At 36.5% G+C, this 20,001-nt stretch overlaps 1 protein-coding gene across 3 annotated transcripts in view; it reads left to right on the forward strand.

Annotated features, from left to right (window-relative positions):
• Positions 1-20,001, forward strand: part of GRM5 (glutamate metabotropic receptor 5) — a 487,023-nt gene that overhangs the window by 169,326 nt on the left and 297,696 nt on the right. For all 3 annotated transcript variants that reach the window (XM_037011752.2, XM_073215907.1, XM_073215908.1), the window contains exon 3: positions 2,131-2,380. In XM_037011752.2, coding sequence (XP_036867647.2) covers positions 2,131-2,380 — 250 coding nt within the window. The remainder of the gene's footprint in view (positions 1-2,130; positions 2,381-20,001) is intronic.

A 20,001-nucleotide genomic window follows, 5' to 3' on the forward strand; every position in this document is an offset into this window, starting at 1 on the left:
ACAAAATTCTCTCCATATTACAAGGTATTTATATATAATGTACTGTATAATTAAAAATAATGTTGAAGTTATTAGGTGAGGATATAAAGATGATTAATTTGTTGGATACTTTTTCTTGTTTAATTGTGAATGTATTGAGAATTTTCCTTATTGTCATCACAATCACTATATACCTAATTTTAGATTATTTATGCAAATACTCCTGCATTATTTGTAAGACAGTTGTAAAAAGAGAGCTGCCTAAAAATAAATCAGAGAATAATAGATTACTCAGATTAGTATAAAACTAGTAATTTAGGCCCCTTGGCCCATTTTTTCAGAGAGAGCCCTTTAAACTTGCTAATTGCAAAATAAGTACATTGCTGCCCTGCCATCATCATAGAGGCTTCTTGTAGCTTTGATTCTGGAGAAGGAAAGGTGCAGCTGGCCCACCGTGCTTTTGGCTGGGACTTAAGCTGGCCTGTTCTACTTTGCCCTTTACAGTTTGTTCATGGGATAAAACCACACACAAATCCACCCTCCAGGTCTGAGGATCTCATTTACAGCAAGATGCTTTCCTATGAGGAAGCACACAGAGGGCCAGGAATGAGATTTGTGCTCAAACCAGCTCTGCCACCTACTTGCTAAACGTGCACTTCAGTTTTATCAGCTGTGAGGAGAAGGTAGTATTACCTTTATCACAGAGCTGGTGTAAGGAGCAGCAAGCTAATAAATATGAACTCACTTATCAGCAATCAGAATGTTATATGGTATAGTTACATATATAATTATCTCTATTATAGTCAAATGATGAAACCTACGCAGTTGAATGCCTTATACTCCCTCATTCATCTGAGATCTCTTCCCCCTGAGAAAATACCAATTCCTAGGTCCAGTTGATTGTTAGACTAGTTACATCCTTACACATCCCCCAGCTTGGTTGTCTGGTAACAGTCTCCTGTGTTCTTCAAATCAGTCCGCTTCACCCATCTAATCTTTTGAGAACTCAGGAAATGAGCCTAGTATGATTTATAGAGCCCTAAAAGGCTCCAAAAATATCTAAACACTGAAGTATCAGGACCTTTAAATGGAAAATGGAAATGCAGATATAATTGGGTTTCTGCGTGTCCTAAAAGTCAGCCATAGAACTGGAGGAAGCAGAATCTTCCCTCTTGGACAGATCTGTGAATGGAGTGCAGCTTTTCACATACTGGGTATGCAACTCTGGGCAAGTGTAAGCCTAAGTGCCCCATCTATTATCTTTAGAATGGAGATCATTTACTGCCTCATCTATTATCTTTAGAATTGAGATAATTAGGTATATCTCAATGTATTGTGAGAGTTAAATGAAATCATATATATATATATATAGGTCTCGGTACACTTCCGGGCACATAGTTCATTGTGAATATCGATCCCCATTTTCTATTAATTTGAAAAGACTACCATCAGTCCTCAGTCCCCAAATTTTGCAAAAGGACTCTGGAATTACTCTCTCATATCACTAACTTACTTATGATTGTATAGAATGAAAGTTTAAGTGTTTTTCATAAGCTTATACATTTATCTGTGACAAGATTAAATCTCAATGAAGGATCTGGATTTTTCAGTTGAGATAAAACCACAAATTCTTACAATTATTAGTAAAATATAATGTGCATAATAGTCTATAAAAATACAGTACCTTATAAGATATTTTTATAATTACATCTCTGCTGCACAAAGTATATGTATTTTATATATATGTGCTATGTCTTTAAACAAAAAAATCTTAATGACCAGGCAACAAGAAGAAAAGGAAAGTGAGAAGGAATAAAAAAACAGCAGACAAATGTCTTCTAACTTCTCACCCTAGAATATGACCTTTTTTGAATCAAAGGAGGAGCTGAATTGCTTGTACTTTTTATATAATTTTCTCTCTCTCAGTGAAAAATTTCTTAAAGTTCTGTGTGAATATGTATAACATAGTTTCATTGTAAATTTCCCCAAATGAGGAAGTTAATGAAAAAGAAAAAACTCATTTAGATCTTCAGGTTCCGATTCTAGCCTACCAAGTGACCTTTATGCTCCCAGCATATCTATGTTCTAATTGTACGCCATGAATCCAAAATTCTCATTTCGCTACCCCTCTGCTTATCTGTTTTCACACAGGCAACTATGGAGAAAGTGGAATGGAGGCTTTCAAAGATATGTCAGCCAAGGAAGGGATTTGCATCGCCCACTCCTACAAAATCTACAGCAACGCAGGGGAGCAGAGCTTCGATAAACTCCTGAAGAAGCTCAGGAGTCACCTGCCCAAGGCGCGGGTGGTGGCCTGCTTCTGCGAGGGCATGACGGTGAGAGGTCTGCTGATGGCCATGAGGCGCCTGGGTCTCGCAGGAGAATTCCTGCTTCTCGGCAGGTGAGTGACGAGAAAATTCACATGAAGGTAATGCCAGGAATTTGGGAACAGCACAGGGTATAGTTTGGTGCATAAGGATGGATGCTTTGAAAGCACAATCTATGTAGGGAAAGTAGAGCTTAAATATCATAAAACACCAGAGTCCAGAGATAAACATGGAAAATAAAAGTAGATATACCATGTGCTGATTAATGGTGAGAATAGGAACCAACACATGAAGATGATGAGCCCTGAAGTATTTCAAAAAAGAAAAATAAGGAAATGAGGTGGTTGCTTAAACACTGCATAATTCCTTTGAGAAGTAAACACATTTCAAATTTTTCGCTGCTACTTTTGAAACTGATTTTGAGAAAAGCTACAACAATCTTGTTTTGTAATACAGAATCCTAAGATTTGGAGTTTTAAGGGGAAGAATTGCTTTAGGACTAATTTTTAAAAGCATTGGAAATTTGGTATATTATTTTATATTACACAAGTGTCATGACATTTCCTGATCACCCACATTGTTACCAGACTAGTCTCTAAAAGATTAACTTCTACAGAGACTGACTCTAATTATCTGGATAATCCACTTGATGGGCACAACTCAGTCTGTTCTCTGCTGATGCTGTTGAATCAGTACATTCATCGGGGTCCTTCAGAGAAACAGAAACAACAGTCTATACATTCTGAGAGAGACCCAGGGAAGCCAGTGGTGTAATTCTGGCCCAGAAGCTGGCAGGCTTCAGACTGAAGTAGAGCCAGTCCTTCAGTTCACCTCTGAGGGCTGGAAAAGACCAACGTCCCAACTCAAACACTAATGCAGAAAAGGTTCCCTCTTGCTCATTCCTTTTGTTTTATTTAGGCCTTCAACTGATTAGATGAGGCCCACCCACATTTGGGAGAACAATCTGCATTACTCAGTCTACTGATACAAATGTTATTCTCATCCAGAAACACCCTCACAGACACACTCAGAATAGCGTTTGGCCAAATATCTGGGCATTCCATAGCTCAAGCAAGTTGTCACATAAAATTAACTGTGAATCAGTAAAACAACACCATGGATTGAACATGTGAATGCAGTTTACTATTCTGTGCCCTTAAAAAGTCATGTTATCATATAGCACTACTCTTGTAAGCAGCCAATTTATATAATAGAGAGGCCCTTCAGAATGACTGCATCTTAATATTTCTGTCTAAAGTAGTAAGGCAACTTGCTTGTTATTAACTTCTGATGGCTTGTTAAAAATATATGTATATGCTTCCTTTATTTTCCAAATGCTTAACTGACCTTCTGAGATCAGACTTGGCTCCTGACTGGCTACATTTTATGACAGCCACTTTGTGTACTTAATTCTTTTCTGTCTGATCTGATGGCAGTAGATTGATGGGACTGTTTTAGTTTGAGGCCAACTATCTTTCATAAAAAAGATATTGAGTAAGATTCCTTTTTCACTGATATCATATGTTTTGTTTAAAACCAACCCTAGTTGGCAAGAGTGATATACCAGTTAATTTCATACAACCCCAGAAACAGTTCCACCACCAGTATTCTTAAATTCCAAAGTACAGTATTATCATTGGGGTGAAAAGAACAGGAAAGAAAGCAGCTGGCTTTGACCAGTCCTGATTTTCTGATAAGACATAAGAGATTTTGTAGCTCCTATCTGTTGCTTTGCCAACATTAATAAAACAAATCAGCAGTATTTGTTGTTCAACCATATGATTTGTTAACAAGTAAATGTTTTTTGGTCACATATACACAGGAAAATGCAGGTGTTTACTACATTTACTACATTGCATCTATATGTTTATTGTCTGTATCACCACAAGATTGAAATTTAATATTATATATATATTTTAATTTATTCTGTGTAAGGTGTTTATAAGAAATTCTTTCTAAATTATTTATGGAAGAATAGATTTATAACATTTAATTAGATTTCTTAATCCCTTCCCTGACTAGCTAATAGTAATTCAGTGTTTACTTGAGCACCAGTACATTTCATCTTTGAGTAATTTTGTTACAAAAATCTTCCTTATTGTGAATTTAAAAAATATCTCCCTTTATTTTCCACTTCTTGGATCATATTATTTTCTTTGAAAGTAGCATGGTACTCTTTCAAATATTTGGAAACAGTGGTATGGTCCTTAGTCCCCCTTATCTCCTCTTTGAACGATTCCTACTTCTTCATAGTAAAATGGCATTCTAGGTATTAATAAATATATTTGTGAGGATTATTTATAGGATCATTTGTCAAATGCGTGCCAATTACTACACTAAGTACTTTGAATGTATTGTTTCATTTAATTATGTATTTGCTAAATATCCAGTAGCTATTGTGTGTTAAAATTTTTAGACTACATCAGTGAATAAAACAGACAACAGTCACTACCTGTGCGCACCTTATAGATGGTAAGTTAGAAGGTAATAAGTGCTATGAAAAAAGATAAATCTAAGAACAACTTGCATGCTGAGTACTGCTATTAACTCCATTTTATAGACAAGGATTCCAAGACCCAATAAATACTAAATAATAATCTCCATATCATTAACAAAGGGTATATAGATATATGTGATGAAGGCAAATTGAATATGTCTGTGTAACTCTGAAGACCAAGCTTTTAGCATTGTGTTCTACTGCTTCTCCGTGAGTTTGTGGTGTCTGTGTTCATGAAAGTGGAGGTCTAAGGTAATGAGCAGAAAAGCAAAATATTGTACTTGTGAGAGAATTTGGGATATCTGCTCACTCTCATTTTACAAGTAAGGAAACTGACACCCCAAAATTTCAGATGATGTGGCCAAGGTGACACCAAAGCCCAGTTACCATGACTCATGATCAGTGCTTGTCTCTACTAGCCTGTCCCTCATAGAATAGAAATGGAGAAGTTATAATTTGATAACAGACCTCCAGCCCTTCTTAGATCCTGAGTGTATGAAAAAACTATTGTAGGTAATTCAAATTTAAGTTAGCATGTTTATATTAATGTTCCCTTCTAAAAGCTCCAGTTCACCCTATGACCCCTCTTAGTATTTTAAGATTATTTTGTTTGCATATATTCTCCCCATCTCTCTTTATGCTCCTTCCTTCTCTGCACCCCCAACTCAAACTTGGTTGGATGGCTCTTAGAAACCAAAAGTCAAAGCTATGAGAAAAGAATCTGCATTCAGAACTTCCTAGAGGCTCTTAACATTTAACAGCTGTTGTTGCTTATAAATCTCTCTAGCTGCCTTGAGACAGCCATGTTTAATAGGTCATTCAACTAAAATATTTGTCAAGACTAGGATAACTCTGCCATTAAGACAATCTCATCCGTCAACATATCTCATCATCTATGCTGCACATCAACAGAATGTTAGTGACACAGACCTGGCCATGAGGTCTTCTCATTTGAGCTCTGGGTAACCTATTGTCTCTTTGTCAATAAAAATGTCCTCTCCAGGTCCCTTAAATAGTCTTGTTAAACACTTTGGCCCAGAAAGCAAGATAGGATCAATAATCTGAACACAAGTGACCTTTCTAAAGGGGGCTTATTTTTCTAGAGTGGATATAGTGTTTTAGTTCTTGACCTGGGAGAGTATTATTTGAGATATATTATTTATGAGTTATAACCCTGAATATGAACTTAGAAATGAGGACCAATTTTTAGCATATCAACTATTTAAAGATTGTTTTATCTATAACTGATTACAACTGTCTATTGGAATTAAGAATCTTCACCCTTTTATATGATGTTTCTTACCAGGCTGCAAGAGGAGATGTTCTTAAATTTCTGAAGTATTTGGGAATTATAGCTGGTATTTCTTAGTAGGAGGTTACTCTACATCAATATTTTTCAAAATGGAAAGAACAAGAGCTTACTCTAATAAATATCTTTGTGATAGAATTGCAAACAATTGTGCTAATAATACTACGATAGTAGCTATTACCCAGAAGTGCATATTAGTCTTTATCCTTGTATTCATCAGAGTATTCATTCAAAATTAATGCCATTTGAAAACAAGTATACTTGTCCCTCTACTGGGACATTCAGCATCATTTAATCATAATTTTATTTTCTCTGAGTTCCTGGAGACAAGGAGAGAGAGAAGGAGAGTGGGAAGGAGAGGAGGGAAGCAAGAATGGAGACAGAGAAGAAAGAGGAGAGAGGAGAGAAAGAGGAAAGAGAGGAAGAAAAAGAAATATAATGCTGTAAGCAATATTGGATATGTCAAGTTTTAGATGCCTTTGAGTTTGGCAATAATATCCCCATTTTATAGGGAAGAAAATTGAGACTCCAAGAGGTTAATGACTGGACAAGATCACACCTAGTTTCTTCTTATCCTAGTGGCCATAATAAGCATCACAAAAAAGAGAAGTCTTAGTAACATTAAGGGCCTACACTTGCAATAAGCTCAGTTAATTTTGCTTTATTTTTGTTTTTATTGCTTTAGGTCATCCTTTGAAAATTAAGAAAGCCTGGTAAAATGCCTTGAAAGTTATTGAGATTTTTGTAAGGAATTTGTAATGCCATAAAGCCAGCCAAACTATGTCCACTTTGCCTAGAGTTGTTTTACTGCTTATCCGCATTGGAGTTGGGAGGACCAGACTAATTGCATAATGTCCAGTCTATAAAAAGCCAGTTGTTTGGATAGATCTGCCTCAGACCATATGCAAAACTCTCTGAGCCATAGTGTTGGGCACAGAGAGTAAGGAGAGCTATGTGTGATGGAGTTTGGAGAGGAACCCAGGAGACATTACTTTCAGCCTTACAGTATTTTGATATTTATTCCATTACTGGAGAAGGCTTTTTTTTGTGAGGGTGAGAACATGGTAGGTGTGATTTTCTAGATAACCTTGGGGTGCAGATTGTGGAATAGAAGAGGTAAAGTAGATACAGGGAACCCAGTATCCCTGACAAAAGATGCCATCATGGACTAAAGCATCATCAATGATGAAAATGCAGCAGACCAACAGCTACTTACTAATCAGAATATGCTCATTACCTTGTTTGTGGTGATAGTATCAGTGATATATGCATATGCCCAAACTTATTAAAATGTATACATTAATTACATGCAACTTTTTCTGTAACATATACAATTCAACGAGTGGGAAAAAATCTGCAGGAGCTCCTGATATGCTGCATATTATGGAGGAGTGTGAGGAAGATGTACAGGCTCACTCCTAGTTGCCTATGTCATATAACAAAATGAATGATGGCACCTTATTATAAGAAGAACTTAGCTTTGAGGAACCTCAAAGTTGCATGATTGGAAAAAAGATGAACTATGAAAAGGAGAGAAGAACAAGGCAAGTCCAGAGACGGAGGGGGAAAAATCAGAGTGTGTGGTGTCATCCAGCCAAAGGAAGAGAGTGTTTAAAAGAGACAGCTCCAGAGTTCAAGGTCTCCAGGGGATAAAGTGAAAGTAATTCTGGAGGGGCCTTTGAAGTTATTGAGGTGGAAGTAATTGGTGACTTAGTGAGAGATGGCTGAGTGGAGAAATAAAAGCAGGTTCAGAATGAAGTGGCTAAGAGGTAGTTGATGAGAAAATGAACCAGTGTCATATGTAAGCCAGTCTTCTGGGAAGTTAAACTATTAAGGACTGGAGAATGATAAAACTGTATTTTTGAGGGAAAATGAGGTCACGGCTTTTAATATTATATCTTGTTTTTTTCCAAAATATAATTTGTGATCATGAAAAACAATTTAAATGGTGAGTAGAGCTATACAGTGAAAAGCACATATATTTCCACATCTGTATCAAGGCAAGATGTCATTAAATTATTTGGTGTTTTCTAATCTTATAGGTGAAAATCAGCATCATTATGGTTTAATTTGTAGTTCTTAAGTTATGAGTGGGATTCTACATCTTTCATATGTTAATAAGTGGCATACATTTATATTTTCTGCAAGGTACGTATTCATGCATCTAGTCCTTTTTTTCTGTTTATTTTTACTTATTGATTTATATAAAACTGCTTTATAAATCAAGGAAAGTAGTTCATTGACATGTGTAGCCAATATTTTCCCTCTTATCATTTAATCTTTGACTTTGCTTATGGGTCCCTCTGTTGCCAGGCATCTGCGTCTGGGGAGGTCTCTCCCTGTGCACCAGGTGAAGTATTAGGAGAAACCTCAACCTGGATGGCGGAGGGTTCTTGACACTGGAAAGAGAATTCTCCACCAGCCGTGTAGGTGAGGAAGGAATTCATTAAAGCAAGAGCAGCAGGGAATGGCAGCTGCCTTGCAGGCAGCAGAGAACAGATAAGTGCAGAAGGAAAGAGGGAAAGTTTTCGACCTAGGGCAGACTCCCTTGCCAACTTTTGAAACCATTTGGATCTGCACAGCATGGGAACGAGCTCCTACCACTCCAGGATTTGGGGGAGCCACAGAGCACAGGATGGAGTGAGATTATGTTCTGAGAACTTCATAAAGAAAGGAGATTTTCAGGCAGGCTTCTAAAAACAGATTGCACAGTGGCAGCTCCATTCAGGTCACCCAGGCGACAGAAACGTGCAGGCCCAAATCGGGGCTCTTAGCAGCGCCTTCCTACTTATCAGGAGTAAAGTGGAGACAGAGTTGAAGACTTGGGAATAAAATGAAATAGCAAAGAGACAACACAGTAATTTGAGCAGTAAGAAAGCTTTATTTAAAGCAAAAAGGTGCACACTGGGAGAAAGGAGAGTGTGGGCTACCTAAGAGAGGAGGTGTGCTGAGAGTTTGGGGATTCTGCCTTTTAAGTCTTTCAAGAATGGGGCAAAGGGCAGGTGGGGAGTGTTGGGCGTGGGCTTGACTTGTGGTCTCCAGGTGTTTACCTCTGGTGAGACACCAGGTCTCCTCTCCTCTGTTATCAGTCCTCCAGCTGATTCTGCTAAATGAACCCAATACAAGGGATTTATACACCCTATTTCTTTCTCCAAGATAGTGGCTACCCTCAAGGAGTAGGGATATGTCAGTTAAAACTGCTTCCCCTACCTTAAGATTGGGTGGGTTATTATCTGATTACCAGAGAATTTGTTAGGAAACTTACTTCTCAACTCTGTTTTTTTAAATGGAATCTCAGCCTTAAGATGGGGTTCCTCCTGTTCTTACTATACTGTTTTCTCAGCATTTTTCATCATAGGCAGGAAAGCTTAATCACGATGCTTGTCCCATGTCCCTGCCCTACCTCACCACCGAACTTTATTTTTCTTTTATGATTCATGGGGTTTTTAGATTGCGTAGAGAGGCCAGTCATAGAAGTTTGGTTGGTTGTTTGATTTTAGTATTGGGGTGGAGATACTGGGACTTAATCAATGAGAGAGGCATCAATTAATACTATAAAATCTCTAAAAATGTGGGAATGAGTAATGTTTAAAGTAGAGGTGAAGGGAGCAAGCTGAGAATGTCAACTCCAGAAGTGAAGCAGAAATGAAAAGTATGTCAAGATAAGGGGGAGGTATGCTTAAAGATTTGAAAACAGGAAAATTACTCAAAAGCCCCTTTTCTTTTATAGAGGCAGGAAGGGAGTGCGTGTGTTTGTTGTGGATGGGAGGTGACCGGTTCAGGAGTTGTTGGTAGAGATTAGAGAACCAGGAAAACCACACCATTAATAAGTGGTTTCATGTACTATCTTTATTTTATGTTGTTACAAACAATGGAGAGAGAAAGTCTGCCTATACTGTACTGGAGAAATGTTCTTAAAATAACAGCAAATTTAACATTTTTATGTGTACTGTCAGATCAAGTATTGTAATGAATTCTCACTGTTAGGATTTTTAAGGTTGATTAAACAACAGCCCTGTTTACAAATTAAAAACCAGCAGGAGTGACTCATGGAGATTAATGTCTATCAGCTGATGAGAGACCAAGTCTTTGATCTGTAACCAAATGGATCTCCTAACTGCTTTCTAACCACCCTGGAGAGTCACAGGCAGGGCTGGACAAGAGCAGGACTTGCCTACTTTAGAAGATGGCTTTCAGAAAGACAATGGGAAAATGCGTAGTTTCAGAAGAAACACTGCTCCATAAAAAGAAGAGGCTGAGTCACATGTGTTCAATTCTGTCCATCTCACTGGACAGGTCAATCCCTCATTCCTAGGAGAGAAGGGAGGGAGATGGTGGAGAGAAGCTGTGCATTTTCTTTCCATGCCTTTCCCTGCTGGAGAATGGAATTCTCCCTGAAACGCTCCTTACTGAAAAGTGAGAGTAAGATCTATTCTCTCTCCGCAAGTCCCTCCTGAAACAGATAGGTAATATTAACTTGACTTTACAGATGACGGTTCATTAATGTCACCACGTTTACTGAATGTGCAGCTGAAATGTAAATGAAACCAGTTGCTTGGTAAAGTGCCACGGATCTGACAACTGGAAGAGCTCATGACAGAGAAGGGGTCCTATAAGAAAAATGAAACCAACCAATGACCTCAAAGTCCTCTTCCAGTACTAAGGCTTGTGCTTTAGAGACATCTACATATCAAAGGTTTTGGTAGCTTTCACACTGACTGAATTTCTAAAATTTGTTTTGATAAAATTTACAAATAATTGAATGAAAATTATGGCTATTTATGGAGAAATCTTTGTGAAAACCAACCACTTAGAACAGTGCTTGCTGCACATTAATTTATTGACTTTTCATAATCATCCTATTGGAAAGCTGTTATTGTTTATTTTATTGCAGAAACTGAGGCACACAAAGACAGCTAATTTGCTTAAGATCACATAGGCAGTAAGTGGTAGAAAGGGCATTGGGAGGTAGCCTGTGTCCTTTACCGCTATGGTGAACCACTTAGGCCTCCATAATCCTTAATTTCAGTAACAAATTTGAGCCTTACGGTATAAAATATTGATTTTCTCTATTACTAAACTAGACAGTCTTTAATAAAGAAAAAATAGTAATTAAAGATTATTCTGAAAGAGAGATTTCTTACTTTTGTAAGTAAAATAAATAAAACCTGGAGCAATCCAAAATTCCCTAAACCAGAAAAATTTAATTCAATGGGTTGTTCTGTATATGTGTTCCTGTTTTTCCATGAAATCACACTGTTGAAATTTAGTTTGTAGGAAATAGAAAAGTTTAAAGTTGCTTTGTAAGAATGATCAAACGTCTGTGAAGAAACAAAGGCAGACAGAGTGTTCTTTGCTAAAACCAGGTGAACTCCTTGCGCTATTCCATTGTCCTCTAGAAGACTGACACGTGTGGTGGAATGCTGTCTTACCTACATGCTTCTATCAGTTGGAAGATACTGTGATAAACCGTTCTAAAGCAGTGGCTAGCAAACCAAAGTCCATGGCTCAGAGTCAGTTTTCCTCCTATTTTTGTAAATAAAGTTTTATTTGCAAAGCAGGCACACTCATTTACATAATGTCTGTGGCTGCTGTCGGCTATAGGGTAGTGTTAAATAGTTGAACAGAGACCATAGATCCCATAAAATCTAAGATACTTCTATTTGGCCCTCTGCAGAAAGGTTTGCTGACCACTAATCAAGAATTTTTCCATCTGTAAAGATGGCTCTGCTTACTTATACATATATTAGGACTTATACTTTGAATATTTATCCAGCAGTAGCACAGTTTGCACATATACTCCACTTTTCTTCTCAATTCTCCTTGAGGTTTTAAGGCCCCTGCTGGGTGATGGGATCAGACAGGTCTAGGAGTGCTGGCCAGAGTTAGAGGTACAGCTTTGAGCGCTCTGTTTCTCATTGGAGGGAACACCAAGAGCAAAGGAGCTTTTTTTGATATAGGCATCCTGGAACATGATGTTCAAGGCAATTAGTACACTGCATTTGAAATACCACTTTATTCAATGCTGACTGATTTGATTTTATCTAAAATAAAAACTGCTAAATTTAATAAGGAAAGTACTGTTTGAGTGTAAATATTAGTCTTCCTAATAAAGTTATTTTTTACTTTTCTAATTCGCTAAATTGGACTGATGACATGGATTAAAAATTTACCCTTTCTCCCTCTATTCCCTCTATCCATCTCCCCTATTTTTGAGTTATTTTTCTAAGAAACAAATTTAATTATATAATCTTTCTGCATAATAATCTTAGTTGACTCCTTTTTTCTTTCATATTCAAATCCCTACTTTGGCATACAAAACCCTTTAAAACATGGCCGAATCTGCTAATCATTTCCCATTATACTCGAGGTGAGATTTAAAATATTTAACAACTAGGACAGATGAAAAATCATAATAACCAGTGGGTACACCCATGCTGATGGCAGCATCCGAATCAATACATCTCTACATCCCTCCCACCATTACCAAGTAAACATTTTTCCTGTATCAGAATTCTTCCAATTCCCCCAACATACCAGGCACACAATATTACCCTACGCTGTCTTCTCCTTGGGATGACCTCCCGTCTTTTACCCATGAAACTCAAGTTTATCGTGTAAGACATTCCGCAACAATTTGGAAGGCTTCCTGAGTTCTGGTAGGACCTCCATAGATTCCTTAAAGCCCCTGTGACGTTTCATTTCTATGTTTCTGTTTTCCACTCCCTCTTCTCCACTGGAACATGAGCTCCTTGAAATGTGGGCAAAGGTTTATTAAGCTTTGTGCCACCAGTACCTAACTGTTATAGATATCTGAGAATCGCTGTGACTGCAGAGGAAAATCAAATGTGGCAGTTATATAGAGGTAAAAAAAAGATTCTCTCAACTCCAGTAAGCCTAAATGAAAGGCAGGTTTCTCAGACTCTTATGGAGTAGAAAAACAGCATGAATGCATGCCATTCTGCAAGGAAGCCAACTAAAAGCCCTGTGGTTAGGGGAGGGTCATTCCCCAGGATTACTGCCTATGATTTTATGAGAGAGGTCTATTCCATAGATTTAGTTCAGAATGGTGAGCTTCCGGCCTTCACAAAACACATCAGTGGAAAGCGAGACACTTTCTATGAGGCTAAACCACGTAATTAACTAATCAATCACTTACAATGGGAAAACTCAATTTATTAGTAAAATGATGAGACAAAGAATGCCATGAACAAGTTTGGATATGCTCTGTGCTGTTTCAGAGGAAGGCTTCAAAGGTTTATTAACCTCCTTTCAAAAAGAAAGCAGGTTTAGTTTCTTCAGTACTTTGACCTTGCATTAGACTTCCCAACTAAGAAGGTTAATGTTGATTAGAAATGGTTCAATTATTTGTTCAGAGCACTTTAAGTTTTATTGTCTTCCATCCGATCAAGACACGAATACAAATCTTTATTTTTCAAGATGATTTCCCCTGAAACCTGTTTTCTTATTTGTTTGTTAATTTATTTTAATAGGCTACTTTTTAGAGCAGCTTTAGGTTCCTAGCAAAGTTGAGAGGAAAGCATTTCCCACTTTCTCCCTGCCCACGCATATGCATAGCCTCCCCCATTATCAGAATCCCCACCCAAGTGGTGCATTTGTTACAATTAATGAGTTTACGTTGATACGTCGTTATCACCCAGAGTCCACAGTTTATGGCTTCCTCTTGGTGGTATACATGTTACATGGGTCTGGACAAATGTATAGTAATGCATATCCATCTTTATAATATCATACAGAGTATTTTCACTGCCCTAAAAATCCTGTGTCCTGACTATTCTTCCCTCTCTCCCACTATCCCTTAGCAACCAATGATCTTTTTACATTCTCCGTAATTTTGCCTTTTCCAGAATGTCATATAGTTGGAATTGTACAGAATCTAGCCTCTGTAGCTTGTCTTCTTTCACTTTAGTATATGTATTTAAGATTCCTCCGTGTCGTTTCATGGCTTCATAGCTCATTTCTTTTTAGTGCTGAATAATACTCCATGGTCTGGCTGTACCACTTTATTTATCCATTCACCTACTGAAATGTATCTTGTTTGTTTCCAAGGTTTGACAGTTATAAATAAAGATGCTATACACATCCATATGCAGATTATTGAGTGGATGTAAGTTTTCAGTTCATCTGAGTAAATATCAAGGAGCATGACTGCTGACTTATATGGAAAGAATATGTTTAGTCTTGAAAGAAACTCTTCCAAAGTATGGACCATATTGTATTCCCATCAAGGGTGAGAGCTCCTATTGCTCCATTGTCTTACATTTGATATTGCCGATGTTCTGGATTTTGCATTTGTTTATTTTTAATATGTTTTTACAGATACTATAGTGATGTAACAGAAAGTCAAGAATAGTATTTCCAAAATCCAATCTCAAAATCAAACATTGGTTTTCATCTGACTTTTCATTTTTAAGGCTTTGAGATGTGCCCATTCATCTTTTTGATGTATAGAATTAATAGATCTAGGCCTTAGCTTATTGCATATATTCCCATGTTCCCATAATCTCCTTTTGCTTCCTTACCTCTTGCTTCGCCCTACCTCACTGCTTTCCTTTCCTTCCCCAAAGCTGAGCAGTATCTGAATACTTGACTGTTTCCTCCTCACTTTTCTGTTTGGTCTTATAATCATCAACATACACATTTTCCCCCAATTTTTTCTTTGTTTTTTTTTTTTTTTGACTCTGGTTATGTTAAATTTTGTCACTCTTTTCATGTACATTATCAAATATATGGTTCCCTCATAGCCTCTGGACTTCCTTCTTTGATTAAAAAGGTTTCTCTGAAACCAGGAAAGTGTTTGTTTTCTACCTTCATTCATTTATTCCAACTAGAATTTTAAAAAACTTAAATCTGTGCAGGAAGAGATCCAGAATTATTTTCTTTAAGGCAGATGTACAGGTGTGCCTGCATGATATATTAAATAATCCTTTTCCACTGAAGTAACCATAACACTTCATATATTAAGTTTTACATTTTTAAAATTATGTATTTTCTGTGTACTGGTATATAATTTTAGAATCTCTTTCTCATACCATTTTTTTTCTTTAGCTCATAGCATAGTGTTTTATTACACTGATTTTCTGTTATACTTTAATAACTGGTAAAGCATGCCACCCTAATTATTCTTACTCCATTGTATTATTTTTGCTAAATATTGTTGGTCCATAAAAACTTTAACATTCTTTTTCTATCTATCAAATTATGTTTCAAAATTTTAATTTTAGAAGGATTGAAATTATGATATTAGATGTTCTAATCCAAAAATAGGGAATTAATTTTTTTTTTGGTATCATTAATCTACAATTACATGAAGAACATTATGTTTACTAGGCTCCCCCCTTCACCAAGTCCCCCCCACATACCCCTTCACAGTCACTGTCCATCTGCATAGTAAGATGCTGTAAAATCACTACTTGTCTTCTCTGTGTTGCGCAGCCCTCCCCATGCCCCCCACGCACTATACATGCTAATCGTAATGCCCTCTTTCTTTTTCCCCGCCCTTATCCCTCCCTGGGAATTAATTTTATTCAGATTTTTATGTCTTTCCAAAAAGACAAATTACTTTATATTTTGTATTTTATTGAATTAGTCTGTACTTCATAGTTTGTTAGCATATTTTAAATTTTTAGCTAATTATTGCTAGCACAAAGAAAAGCAACTTGATGTTTACATAGTTCAAATTACTTTTTAAATATTTCTATTTCCAGAAGCTTTGGAGTTTCTAAATGTGCAATAATTTTATCAATATGAAATAATTGAGTCATTTCCTCTCCATTATGCTAATTATGTAATTTTTCTCAGCCTATTGCATTCACTAAAATCTCTAAAATGCAGTGTACAGTAATAGCAGTTTGTTATTTTACTATTTAGATGAGAGGGTTGTTATTTTACTATTTCATTTTTGTCTTAAGCATTTTACTTATTCTTTTTACATGGTCATGAGAACCCTTGGTTCTCATTTCTTCAGGTATAAATAAACAAATTAAAGAATACACAGATGTCCACACACAAGCTGAAAATAGAAGACTAAGACGTGAATTTACAATTTGCTCTATCCCAAGAAGTACTTTTAAAAATGACTTTTGGGTCTCGTTCAAGGTGGAGCCTAAACATACAAGTTTGCCCTTCCTCTTGCCTCAAAAGCCTTGGAACTGACTTGCCATTTCATTTAGAGTAAAACCACAGTCTTTGTAACAGTTCAGCACGGCCACTTATATCCCCGCCCCCATGTCCTGCTGCTCTTCTCGTCTTACACTCCAGTCCAGCCACAATTGTCTTCACACCTCGTACTTTGAAGTTTCATCAAAAAACCCTTGTCACATTTCCACCTCAGGGCCTATGCACTTACTGTTTCCATTGCCTGAAATAATCTTCTCTCAGATATCCTCATCCCTGTATTATTTACCTGAAGTCTTCACTCAAATGTTACCTTCACAGTGAAACTTCCCTGATCACTATATTTAAACTAGAAACATATGCCCACACTTCCCACTCTCTATCCATTTCGTATTTGTCAATAGCGCTTAATGCCTTCTAATATGCTACATAATTTTCTTATTCACTCAGTTTATTGTCTTTCTAGTCTCTGCTAGAAAATATGCTCTGGAAGGGCAGAGAATTTTATCCATTTTGTTCATTGCTGTATCTGTGGTCCTGGTACATAATAAATACCTAATAAAATCATCTTAATAAGCTAGAGAACACTCAACCTATATTTTGGCAGGTAGAATTGTTTTTTTTTTTAATTTCCTGCTAGGACCCTGGAATCATCTGAGATCAGAGAGAGCAGGTCTGTGGTAAGAAGCAAGTTGCGTATCACCAACCGAGTGAGCAGCTTTATGGTCTCAGGACAGCTGAACTAGTTCCCTTGTATTCATCAGCCTCATCTCACCCAAACTCTCTGTGAACAGCTGACTTCCTTTGTCCCAGAACAAAGCTTTAGCTAGGGAGAGGGAACTAATATATTGGGAGAAATCTAAAAGCTAAGAGATCTAGAGATCTCCATGAAATATGAGGATGCATGTGGGGATAAGACATGGAAGACCTAGAAAGATGAAATGTGAAAAATTCAAAAACCTTGAAGATTAGGGTATGAAAATGCAGCACTGTTGATGTGGAGCAGTGCAAGTGAGGGCATGGCCCAGGATGTGGCCCTAGGAGAAGGTCATTGAATTAAGGTAGAGGTAAATGATATTGCCATTAGTTCGTGATTAAGTCATTTACATAAATGTTGAATTTTCTAGGGCTTTTTTAGTATTCAGATGTCCTTATATCTCAAAGAAAGATATTTGTCATTTGTACAAATCACTTATTCAACCTGAGAAAAGAGCATTATTCCCCACCCCCCAAAAATCCATTGAAAATGAACCTTTTTTCTCCTACAATGGAATCTTAGTTCAGATTATATGCTAAAACCATTTAAGATGTATCAGCATTTACTATGGTAGTCTCAAGAGACTGAAAAACTCAACAATTCCATGTTTACATTTTTTCAGTTTCTATAGCAAGCTGGATTATGTGTCAAAACAATGGAAAAAAGGCAGTGGTGAAAACTGGGGGAAAATTTCATTTCTAAAAATGCTATATAATTTTATGACTTTTAAGTAAACAAGGATGATGCATTTTGGCTTAGAATTTGCTACTGTGCATTTTGAGGCAATATCATAACGTAACAGTGCTAATATCTTATACTTCTGTAGTGCTTTAATGATTATAAATGCTTTTATGTGCATTATGCCACTTAATCCTCCTTACCCAGTAAATGCATGATAGTCGTCAGTGAAAATATGTCCAGATGGCTGAAAATGGATATCAGCCTCCCAAATAATCACTAAACCAGTGACTACCAAGTACAGGCCAATAGGCCCTTAGAAAACCTTTATTGAAAGTTTGAAAGGTCCAAAGTGAAATTAAGTACATAATGAAAGAAACGGTTACGTGTACATGGTATCTGTGTCTGTGTATAGTAGCTATTTGCCCTTATGTTTTTCAGAGATTTTTTTCATTCATTTCTTCAACAAATATTTATTTGGTATTTACTATATTACAGGCACTATCCACTGAATAAAATATAGCAAAAATAACTGATATATAATCTTCCTTCTGGAGCTTCAAGCTTAAATAAACAATAAGTAAGAACCAAATGTCTGATTCTAATTCTGTTTTTTAGCTCTATTGATATGTAATTGGTATACAAAATATTGTATATATTTAAGGTATACATCGTGATGAGTTTAGACATATGCCTAATGTGATACCATCACCACAACCTTATATTCAACATTTCTATCACCTCCAAAAATTTCCTTGTGTGTGTGTGTTTGGTAAGAACAATTAACATGATATCTATCCTCTTAACATATTTAAAGTGTACAATATCATATTGTTAACTATAGGTACTGTGTTGTACAGCAGATCTCTAGAACTTACTCATCTTATGTAACTGAAACTTTATACCTATTGAAAAACAATTCCTATTACGCCCTCCTCTGGTCCCTGACAAATACCATTTTTTTCTCTTGTTCTGTGAGGTATCTTAGATACTTCATATGAGTAGAATAATGCAGTATTTGTCCTTCTGTGACTGGCTTATTTCACTTAGAATAAGGTTCTCTGGCTTCATCCATATATCATAAATGGCACAATTTCCTTCCTTTTAAAGGCTGAATAATATTTCATTGTCTGTATATGCTACATTTTCTTTATTTCATCTGTCAATAAACATTTGTGTTGTTTCCATATCTTGGTACTGTGAACAAGGCTGCAGTGAGCATGCAGGTACAGATATTCAGATACTTCTTCAAGATCCTGATTTCGATTATTTTGGATATACCTCTAGAAGAGGGATGGTTGGATCGTATGGTATTTCTATCTTTACTTGTTTTGAGGAATCTCCATACTGTTTTCCATTGTGGCTAAACCATTCTGCATTCCTACTAAAAGGCTATAAAGATTCCAGTTTTTCCATATCCTCACCTGTGTTTGTTACCTTTTGTTTTTTTTTTGTTTTTTTTTTTGATAATAATGATCCTCATGGGTGTGAGATGAGATCTCAGCCCAGTTTTGACCCGGTATTTCACTGATGATCAGTGATGTTGAACACCTTCTCATATACTTATTGTCTATCTGTATGTCTTCTTGGGAGATATGTCTATTCAAGTCCTTTGCCCATTTTTAAATTGGTCATTTGAATTTTTCACTACTGAGTTGTATGAGTTCTTTACATATTTTGGATATTAACCCCTTATCAGACAGAATGTTTGCAAATATTTTCTCCTATTCCATAGGATGCCTTTTCAATCTGCTAATTGTTTCTTTGCTGTGAAGAAGCAAAGTTTATTAAGTGCAGTGAAGAAATCATCTTTTTATTTTTGATAGTAAAATATTATTTCTTGTAATAATTGATAATAACTAATGATAATTGGTTTTGCTTTAAAAATTGGCCAAAATAGAAAATTGAATTTGCCTAAGTTCTTTTGACTCTTAAATTATTTTGTAACTATAATAATATTTGTGAACCACTACCCAAGGCCATGATGGGCATATACCTTTAAAGACATTATTTCCAGGGGAATAGTGATAAATTTAAAAAGCTTTCACCTGCAGTGAGATCTCTTATTCTTTAAAAAAAAAATTCTTCTTATATAATCCAGTGATTATCCAAAAAATACAATGTGTTTGCAGTAAATTTGAATACAGAGTATAGTTTGTAACGGAGTGCAGAGAGCATCAAGAGTCAGGAAAAAAAACTAATGACACTTAACCTGACTGCCTAGAGCGAGAGCCACCCAGTCTTTTCTTGTGTAAATTACCCGAGGCTTCTGAGAAATGCGCCTACCCTAAGTTAGATAACTAGAAGTGGGCAACAG

This window comes from Manis javanica, chromosome 11, assembly GCF_040802235.1.
Source record: "Manis javanica isolate MJ-LG chromosome 11, MJ_LKY, whole genome shotgun sequence".
NCBI classification, from domain to species: Eukaryota; Metazoa; Chordata; class Mammalia; order Pholidota; family Manidae; genus Manis; species Manis javanica.